Here is an 11,093-nt window from a genome sequence, read left to right as displayed (position 1 = left end):
CTCTTGATACTATATCTCCATGGGTACCATGACAGCCCAAGCTTGCCAAATCCCATGTGGACAGAAGTCATTGGATTTTTGATCTCTCTAGAGATTAAGCCTGGCCTTCTCATTTTATAAGTAAGGAAAATGAGACACAGAAAAATGAAAGACTTGTCTAAGGTCACATGGTTACAAGTGGTGGTTCTAGGCTCCAAGACTCCTGGTGCCATATTCTTCTGAGCCCCATACCACAGCAGCTCTGGGAGTTCTCCTGATAATCACTCAGGGCATTGTGTTACATTTCAGCTTAACTGGTTTGATAAACATTGGCCATGTCTTATCCATGGAATGATCAGTTTATTTGGTTAACACTGTTATGGTCTTTGGTCAAATCATTTGGGTTAATCTAGATCTAGATATTACCCCCAATCTGGTAACTGTAACAGAATACTGAGTCTGCTTTGAGTTAAAAGGCATTGTTCTTTTCTGTGCTTCTCGTAGATGCTGCCAAAGTAAGACTGCTGAATTGTGCAATAGAGGAGAATTCTAGCCAGTTCAGGCTCTCTAGAGTCTGCAAATCCAGGTCATTTGGATTTGAAACATATCATTGTCCTCCAATGAGTACAAAAATGACATATATCATGTTAACTGGCTAGGCCCTGAATATTCCCATAAAAGGTCCTGGACTCACGTTGGTTCTTCTGTTGCTATTCTGGTCTCTTCTAGTTCTTGAGCTTGCTTCAGCCAAGGTGATTTAGCTTCCACTGGGCTTTTTTCTAAGGAAAAAGGAACATAAACAACAAGCTTAATTACTGTTAATCATTCAAGAGTTAGACATGTGATTTTAATTTATTGGAGATTTCATCAATTTTTTTTTCAAATGAACACTGCATGAAGTGGCTTCTAGACGGAACCAAAAATTTCTGTCATGTATTTTTTAAATTAACACATTATCAGAATGCAACCAAGCAATCCCATGACACAGTTGAATACATTCTCCAAGTTAGCATAAAAACACCTTTTATAAATCAGTACCAATCTCTATTGTTCACATATTAAAGCTCTGATTTCAACCAGATCAGTTTGCTTTCTTTTGCCACACAGTTTTTGCCCACTGAGTGAAGAAATTAATAGAGACAAGCAAATAACATAGAAGGCTTAGAAAACTGCGAGGAGGAAAGTCTTTACTATGGTTTACTCAAACTTTAAAATGTTGTAGTTGTTAAGAGAGATGATTACCAATTACAATTGGCCTGCAGGAGCAAGCCGGTGCCCTTCTCTGTCCTTTGACGCTTCCTAAGATGTGAAGAAAGCATCTAATTATGAAGCGAGAAGGGAAATAATTTTGGACTGCTTTGGAGAAATCACAGACGCTAAGAAAGTGGCTATAAAAGTACCACTGACTGCAGAAAAGGAGAAAAGACTTCCCTGAATAAGTTATATAATCAGTATTTGTACCTTGCATGGAAACCGGTGATTTTTCCAGAAGACAGACATCATGAAAGAAATGAAGAATTAGTTGCTTATGAGGCTATTTGTATGAAGAATGCACCCAGAAATCATGAAGAAGAATCTTACCATCCCCTCTAATGGGCTAATAAGGACGGTTCCTTGGCACTGACACTTGGGAGTAATTCTTTTTCCATTTCCAAAAGGAAATACTTGTCACAAGGATTGGTAATACCTTACTAAAGTGCGTGTATGGAAATAATCCTGTCTAGAGGGGAACACATACATACCCCAGAGGTGGTGCCAAGGTTTGCTCACCCATGGATGCTACGCATGTCTGCTAATTCATGCAGAACAGATGGAACCACACAAAAATTTCCGAGTCCATCTATAAATCTAGACTGGAGATTTAGTCTATAAATCTAGACTTTCAGTCTAGAAAGTTTTCTTTTTTCATGGTAGACGATAGGACATACGATGAAGAGGACACTGTTCCTTCCACTCTGGTGGAAGGCAGGTAGGAATCTTCCTATTCCTCTCTCTCTTCATCTTCCTCCTCCTTTTTCTTCAAAGCAGGCACTGCATCACGTAATTTTATGTCCACTTCTTTCTGGAGATATTTCTCATCTGATCTCCAGTAGCGTATTGGGCACCCACTGACCTGGGGAGTTCACCTTTCAGTGTCCTATCTTTTTGCCTTTTCATACTGTTCATGGGGCTCTCAAGGCAAGAATACTGAAGTGGTTTGCCATTCCCTTCTCCAGTGGACCATGCTTTGTCAGAACTCTCCACCATGACCCGTCCATCTTGGGTGGCCCTACACGGCAAGGCTCATAGTTTCACTGAGTTAGACAAGGCTGTGGTCCATGTGTTATGTCCACTAAGAAATGTTAATATAAGCCTACACAGACAGGAGCCACTGTACCTATACCGTAAGTCTCCTACATATGACCCTTCAAGCCGTGAACTTCCACAGATGTGAAAGTGCATCTGGTTTAGCAAGGAACCAGAACTTGTGCCATAAACATCAGGCAGCCTGTCTTTCGTATCCTATTGCCAACAATCCTTCAGCTCGACCATCTCCCACCCCCTCTCCCTCCTCCAGTCAGTAACTCTTCTTGCCTGTTCAATTGATGTCAGCCCATGTTCTACACTACTGTACTTCTTAAGGTACTTACTGTAAGATTAAAAGTGTTTCATTTGTGCCAGTACCATACTGTCTTGATGACTGGATGGGATGGGGAGGAAGGTAGGAGGGGGGTTCAGGATGGGGAACACGTAAACCCGTGGCAGATTCATGTCAATGCATGGCAAAACCAATACAGTATTGTAAAGTAATTAGTCACCAATTTAAAAAAAAGTGTTTCCTTTATTTTTTTTAATGTATTTTTTGTGTGAAAAGCATGATAAACCTATTACAGTACACTACTATATAACTAATTGTGTTAGTTGGGTACCTAGGCTAACTTTGTTGGACTTACAAACAAATTGGATTTATGAACCAGCTCTCAGAATGCAACTCATTCATATGTAGGGGACTTAGTGCACTGAATCAACAAGATCTAAGTTTCTCTTCAAGACCAATTAATGACATAGGTTTGACTTCTTTAGGTGGACAGGTCCATCCGTCAGTGAACAGTTTTTGTAAGAAAGTTAGTATGTTTAAATGCAAATGCTGCAGTATTAGTAAGAGAGCTGGAAAGCACCACCTGATTTCACTTTAAAATGCACCAGAAAGGAGCTTTTGCCCAAGGGATTGGGGAGCACTTTGCTTGTTTAAATGGACCAGAGACAAAAAGCTACTCCCATACATACCCACAGACAGGCTGTGGGACTTTGGGCAGGTTTCTGAGCCTCTCTGAGCCTCAAGCTCTTCACCCTTAAAGTGACAGTATGAACGTATCCACATCACAACCCCACATTGTGACAATCAAATCAAATCAAAAGTGCTATGGCAATTGTAAATTGACTCGAAGCTGCCATCATTGTTTCTCAAGCGGATTCCTCCTCCAGAATAGAAAAGAGGATCTTTCCAAACACTTTCTGCTCAGCAGTCAAAACTACCCTCTCCAATCCTTGGGAATCAGACCCATTTGAAGTAAGGCATGGGTGGGACTTCTAGTTCAGATGTCTGCATAGTAATTATAATTATCTGGAAAAGAACCAACTAAATTGAAGTCATCACAAGTGGACTAGGTGTACGTACTTCTTTAAACTCCTCAGGTAATTCTGAGGGAAACCAGATGGAGAAGCCCTGGGCCAGCCCTTCAGTAATCACATGTTCCATAGCCTCAGGTTAAGGATCTCCTACTGTTGCTGTTGTTTTAGTCGTTCAGTCCTGTCTGACTCTTTGCGACCCCACAGACTATGGCCCACCAGGCTCCTCTGTCCATGAGATTCTCTAGGCAATAAAACTGGAGTGGGTAGCCTTTCCGTTCTCCAGGGGATCTTCCCAACCCAGAGATGGAACCTGGGTCTCCTGCATTGGCAGGTGGATTCTTTACCACTGAGCCACCAGGGAAGCCCTCACCTCGGGTACCTGCTGAAAATATTAATCAAATTCCCACACTCCATCTCAGATGCTCTGAATCAAATCTTAGGGGGAAAAGCCTAGAAAGTAGGTGGATCTTATCATCTGCAAGTTGGGAAACTGCCCTGAAAGTTTTCAAATACTAAATATGTATAAGAACTAACTGAGAGCCTTTTTCTAAATTGAAGTACTATTGATTTACAACATTGTGTTAGCTTCAGGTGTACAGATGGTGATTCAGCAATGTATATAATATATAATGTGATGACAAACCTAGTTAGTGTGTTGAAAAGTAGAGACGCTACTCTGTCAATGAAGGTCCCTATGGTCAAGGCTACGGTCTTCCCAGTGGTCATGTATGGTTGTGAAAGCTGGATGGTAAAGAAGGCAGAAAGCCAAAGAATTGATGCCTTCGAACTCTGGTGCTGGAGAAGACTCCTGAGAGTCCCTTGGACAGCAAAGAGATCAAACCAGTCAATCTTAAGGGAGATCAACCCTGACTATTCACTGGAAGGACTGATGCTGAAGCTGAAGCACCAGTATTTTGGTCACCTGATGTGAACAGACGACTCACTGGAAAAGTCCCTGATGCTGGGAAAGATTGAGGGCAGAAGGAGAAGAAGATGTCAGAGGATGAGATGGCTGGACAGCATCACCAATACAATGAGGGGCAAACTGCAGGAGATGGTGAGGGACAGGGAGGCCTGGCATGCTGCAGTCCATGGTGTCACAAAGAGTAGGACATGACTGGATGACTGAACAACATTATAATATATGATATATATATTACACACAATATATATAATATATATAAATAAAAAAATAAAATAATAAAATAAAATGCACCAGAAATTTACCTTTTGGTTTATAACAAGGGATGGGAATGATACATTCTTCTTTGATGTGTAACTTCAGTTGTGGGTTACAGCCGCCAACGTGCTGCCCACGGTGGTTGATGCACAGCACAACTCGATAACGTAACCCTCGGCCACAAGTCACTGTGCACTTCAGAGATGAAAAGAGAAGCCAGTGAAATTCTACACGAATATTAAACACAAAAGATCATCAAATAAACATTACGTAAGGAAGGGGGTGGAGGCTAATTTCCCATGATTCTTATGCTTCAGGGCCCCTCCCTTGCAAGATTACTTCCAATTTTCACTTTGAAAAGTATTTCAGGTGAAGTCACAGCACAAGAAATATTGAAATGCGCTAAAATCTTTCTATATAAATATGAAAAACTTAATATAGGTTTTTCTCAAACTTGATTAAAAATTCACACATCATCCAAAACAATCTGTGAAGACAAAAGAAACCTTTTGAAATAGTTAATTTAAAAGATATCAAATTTTGCTCAACCATGCTACAAGATTACCTTTCTATTCTGTGTAAAGAAACTTATCTTGCAAAAATATCATATGAAAAGGCTCTCTAAGAGTATTCAGCCAGACATGTAGGGAAAAATACTACAGGTGTAATAAGGCAGTTAAAATGAATGAAAACATTATGTTATTTTCTCTAAATTTTGTGAATTTTGTGTTGTCAGCATTTCTTTTCTTGAATAATTTGTTTATGATTTAGAAGGTACTTTTGCCTATGAATGGAATTTTCTCAAGTCATGAATATCCAGGATATCTTTGCAGTTTATGTACATTATGTTGGTAAGTATATATGTGTGTATGTGTGTTTGTTTTTTTTTTTAATCAAGACTAGTTTTTAGGACTACTTAAGGTTTACAGAAAAATTGAGCAGTGATTATAGTGCAATAAAAATAAAATAATTTTTAAAAAAGAAAAACTGACCAGTTAGTATAAGAGTTCCCATATGCCCCCTCTCTCTTACACACAGTGAAAGTGAAAGTGAAGTTGCTCAGTCATGTCTGACTCTTTCCGACCTCATGGACTGTAGCCTACAAGGCTCCTCCCTCCATGGGATTCTCCAGCAAGAGTACTGGACTGGGTTGCCATCCCCCAATATTAATATCTTGCATTAGTGTGGTACCTTTGTTACAACTGATAAACCAATACTGATACATTATTCTTAACTCAAGTCCAGAGTCACATAGGGTCATCAGCTTTAAAATACTTGTATTTTCTTACAATTTCATTATTCTAAATAAACATTTATTTAGATACTCAATATTTGTGTTTTGCATTCTTTTTTCTTAAAAAGTCACCTCCTTGGTAGGGGAGGGATGGACTGGAAGTCTGAGATTAGCAGATGTAAATTGTTGCATATAGGGTGAATAAACAACAAGGTCCTACTGTATAGCACAGGAAGCTATATTCAATGTCCTGTGATAAATCATACTGGAAAAGAATATGAAAAAGAATGTATATATATGTATAACTTGATCACTTTGCTGTGCAGCAGAAATTAACACAACATTTTAAATCAACTATATTTGAACAAAGCAAAAGTTTTAAAAAGTCACCTCCATATTGTTTAAACTTCAGGCCCCACCAATCCTGGATCCACCCCTGGGAGAAGTCAAGAAGCTTTGGGCACATGCCACAGAACAGACAGTGCTCTGCAGACTTGATCTCACTAAGGGTTCTGATACACTGGCAGGTCAACAGCTTCATTCCTATTTAACAGATGAGCCAATCAACAACCCACCAACTAAGGACCTTTCTCAAAGTCAAGTAGTTCCTAAGAGGCCAAGTGGAATTCCATCCCAGAGCCTCCTGCTGTCAAAATAATGACTTCACCACTGCTTCATAAAGCTTGATGATTCTTTCCTAAGTCCATAGATGTTTCTTAAAATGTCAGAGAAGAGTTTCAGAGGATATGGAGGCCTTTTGCAGCATAGACTCATCTTCAAGAAATTCTTAAAGAGATGGGAATACCAGACCACCTTACCTGCCTCCTAAGAAACCTGTATGAAGGTCAAAAAGCAACAGTTAGAACCAGACATAGAACAATGGACTGGTTCAAAATTGGGAAAGGAGTACGTCAAGGTTGTATATTGTCACCCTGCTTCCTTAACTTCTATGCAGAGTACATCACTTCAAATGCTGGGGCTGTATGAATCACAGGCTGGAATCAAGATTGCCAGGAGAAATATCAACAACCTCAGACACACAGATGATACCACCCTAATGACATAAAGTGAGGAGGAACTAAAAAGCCTCTTGACAAGGATGAAAAAGGAGAGTGAAGAAGGTGGCTTGGAACTCAACATTAAAAACACTAAGATCATGGCATCCAGTCCCATCACTTCATGGCAAGTAGAAGGGGAAAAAGTGGGAGTAGTGAGAAATTTTATTTTCTTGGGCTCCAAAATCACCAAGGATGGTGACAGCAGCCATGAAATTAAAAGATGCTCACTCCTTGGAAGGAAAGCTTTAACAAACCTAGACATTGTATTAGAAAGCAGAAACATTACTTTGCTGACAAAGGTCCATCTAGTCAAAGCTATGGTTTTTCTAGTAGTCATGTATGGATGTGAGAGTTAGGCTGAGCACCAAAAAACTGATGCTTTTGAACAGTGGTGCTAGAGAAGACTCTAGAGAGTCCCCTGGACAGCAAGGATATCAAGCCAAGTCAATCTTAAAGGAAATCAACCCTGAATATTCATTGGACGGACTTATGTTGAAGCTGAAGCTCTTGGCCACCTGAGTAAAAGAATTGATTTATTGGAAAAGACCCTGATGCTGGGAAAGACTGAAGGCAAGAGGAGAAGGGGACGACGGGATGAAATGGTTAGACAGCATCATCAACTCAATGGACTTGAGTCTGAGTAAACACTGGGAGTGGAGAAGGCAATGGCACCCCACTCCAGTACTCTTGCCTGGAAAATCCCATGGACAGAGGAGCCTGGTGGGGTGCAGTCCATGGGGTCGCTAGGAGTCGGACATGACTGAGTGACTTCCCTTTCACTTTTCACTTTCATGCATTGGAGAAGGAAATAGCAACCCACTCCAGTATCCTTGCCTGGAGAATCCCAGGGACGGGGGAGCCTGGTGGGCTGCCGTCTATGGGGTCGCACAGAGTCGGACACGACTGAAGCGACTTAGCAGCAGCAGCAGCAGATAACACCGGGAGATAGTGAAGGACAGGGGAGCCTGGGATGCTGCAGTGCACAGGGCCCCAAAGAGTCAGAAACGACTTAGTGACTGAACAACGATATCTCAGTGGTTTCCAAATTAGGCTGCCTGCCTCTGGGCTTTCCCAGCATCAGTCTATCTTACCTCATTTACTTAAAATATAACACATTTACTCTCTTCCACAAAAACAGTGAAGCTTCATAGTAACCACCAGATCAAGAATACATTTCTAGGGACTCCCTTGATGGTCCAGTGGCTAGAACTCAGCCCTCCCAATGCAGGAGGCCTAGTTTCAATCCCTGGTCAGGGAAAAAGATCCCATATGCCACAACTAAAGATTCCTCATGACACAACTAAAAAGAGCCCACATGCCACAGGAAAGATCGAAGATCCCACATGCCTCAAGTAAGATCTGGTGTAGCCAAATAAAATAAATATTCTAAAAGAGAACACACTTCCAGTGTCAGTTTTAGCATCTCTGTCTTAATCTTCCAATTCTTAATAACATCTTAATAATATCTCTTTAATCCAGATAAATTAGGGCCTTTCCAACCTCCAGTCATTCTGTGTCATTTCTGCTTTACTCCACCATCCTGGCCTAGCTATACCACACAGTGATGCTTTCTCTAGGCTCCTGCATGGTTAAAGTCTGCAGATCTGAAACATGGGTTAAGCACTACAAAGGCAACAAAGACTTTCCAAATAACTCTGTTTCAATCCCTGTTCCTTTCAGATGTACCATGGTTCTCAATCATTCTTACCTGCTCTGATGCCTCCAATATTCTCCCTCATATCATCCTTCAACTGTCTTCTCAGCTCTTAAGGAGTAGGAACCATCTTCACATACAACTTCTGCATCCACCATGTTGCCCAGTACAGTATTGGCCACTGAGCAAATAATCATTAAAGTCTGAGACTGAATTAAAAGTGGCATGTTCTCCAATCTTACCTGAGACCACTCCATGGCAATCCACTTGGGACAGTCGAACAGATTGCAGGTTTGCATCACCTTGGGTTTGGGTGCATACATGCACTTCCATTCTTCCACTTGAAGTATCTCTCCGTGCATGGACTCCTCCACACACACAAAGGTCCGTCTCTGAATCCCGCCTCCACAGGACACTGAACATGCAGTCCAGGGGTTATGTTCCCAGCTCAAAAGCAAAGAAGTGAAAACACATTATTCATTTGTTGCTTGCTTCAAGTTTGCAAAGTTGATTGCAACAAGTACAGCCATAAGACTTTAATCTTTACTGCTACACACACTGTGTTGTCTTAACTCCTTGGTCCTGAAGGTTACTGTCAGATGGGAGTAACACAGCTGCCCCAGTGTATTATAACAACAGGGCTGTTGTGTGAAATCATCTTCAATCTGACGCTAAAGTATAAAAGACCAATGGAGAGTATTACCAGGGAAATATACAAACTCAGAGTCAGAAAGAATCATCTTAACATGTCTAGGGAATGCAAATATCTAATCAACTGGAATGTGTTAGCTCCCTATGTAACGTGCTGTGCTTAGTCACTCAGTCATGTCTAACTCTTTGCGACCCCATGGGCTGTAGCCTACCAGGCTCCTCAATTTATGGGGTTTTCCAGGCAAGAATACTGGAGTGGGTTGCCATGCCCTCCTCCAGGGGATCAAACCCAGGTCTTCTACATTGCAGGCAGATTCTTTACTGATTGAGCCACCAGGGAAGTTCCCCTCTACAATACCTAGGTATGAATGCATGCTTGACATCTCCAGGGACAGAAAATATTACCTTTGAGGCAGCCTATTCCATCTAATTCTTAGAAAGATCTTACGTAATTTGTTCTTTGTTCCCTTAGCTCTCTCTAAAGGGTCTAGTCTCATACATTTAAGACTACTGCTACAGAAACTATGGGCTTTGCTGGTGGCTCAGACAGTAAAGAGTCTACTTGCAGTGTGGGAGACCCAGGATCCATCCTTGGGTTGGGAAGATCCCCTGGAGAAGGAAATAGCAACACACTCCAGTATTCTTGCCTGGAAAACCCCATAAATTGAGGAGCCTGGTAGGCTACAGCCCATGGGGTCGCAAAGAGCTGGACACAACTGAGTGACTTCACTTTCACCTTTCACAGATACTAAAGCTCCTTGAAAACTGCTTAGAGCATATTACAGAAAGGAAAAGGAAACATGTAACTCACCGAGGGAGAGGCTGGAAGTGGTCATAGGGCATGATCTCTTTAAATCCATCGCTAGAAATAAAATCATGAGAATATAATTACTACTCAATACATTTACTCATTTGACTAGTACAGACGTCACATGACAAAAGACAGCTCTTTCAAATTATACTGACGCTTAAATATGCCAACTGTTCTGAACTATTTCCCCCCAAATTCCCTTTCCACTTGCACACTTCTGCTACCATATCCTTAATTTTTAGGAACATCTCTGATATACAACTTACCCAATTCTATATGAAAGTGAAGCTAGCAGTATATACTTATTAAAGTAGTATATGTTCATCATCTCTTAATTTAGATAAGTCTATTTATTCCCTTTTATTCTCTTAAATTATTGTGATAAAATATATCCATGATATCAACACAGTGCCTTATTAGCAGGATCTTTAGAAAACCACTTTGTTTAACAGAATCTGTCTTTTGAAAAGGCCTCTATTTGTGATTATGTACACCTGGGTTACAGGAAATGCACAGCTTTGTGATAGGAAATGAAATCCACTGAGAACGCTTTCCTTTCCACTTGCACACTGCCTCAGCCAGCTGGCAGAGAGCTGGGGGATTCTGGGACTTGATAGTGTGCTGTTATTTTAGGATCCTGTAGCAAAGCCAAGAAACTTCCCCAATCCAACTTCCCCAATCCAGAAGTTGGATTGCCAACTTCTGGCAATCCAAGTCACCAGGTACTAAATTATGCAGCAGGATGGTTTATGCATAGCTTTTCTGCTCTGGCAGTCAAACTCTGCACTTCCTGCACTATGCATTATTTATACTGAGTTTAAGGTGAACACTTCAAAAGTCGAAATGTGGTCATCGGTAACTCAGTTTAAAAAGCTAAAATGGTGAATTATTGCTACTCACAGCTGGTAGGTGGA

General features: G+C 41.0%; 1 protein-coding gene across 1 annotated transcript in view; it reads right to left on the bottom strand.

Moving 5' to 3' along the window:
- Positions 1-322: 322 nt before the first annotated feature.
- The window catches only part of ADAMTSL3 (ADAMTS like 3), a 226,946-nt gene continuing 216,175 nt past the window's right edge, over positions 323-11,093 (bottom strand). The window contains exons 11-14 of the mRNA XM_040257464.1: positions 10,180-10,230; positions 8,960-9,164; positions 4,819-4,966; positions 323-758 (exon numbers count right to left, since the gene is read on the bottom strand). Of these exons, the coding sequence (XP_040113398.1) occupies positions 670-758; positions 4,819-4,966; positions 8,960-9,164; positions 10,180-10,230 (493 nt within the window). The 3' untranslated portion in view covers positions 323-669. The remainder of the gene's footprint in view (positions 759-4,818; positions 4,967-8,959; positions 9,165-10,179; positions 10,231-11,093) is intronic.

The sequence above is a fragment of the Oryx dammah genome, unplaced genomic scaffold, assembly GCF_014754425.2.
Source record: "Oryx dammah isolate SB20612 unplaced genomic scaffold, SCBI_Odam_1.1 HiC_scaffold_16, whole genome shotgun sequence".
NCBI classification, from domain to species: domain Eukaryota; kingdom Metazoa; phylum Chordata; class Mammalia; order Artiodactyla; family Bovidae; genus Oryx; species Oryx dammah.
Note: the sequence above shows the minus strand (reverse complement) of the source record. Positions and strands in the feature narration are given on the sequence as shown.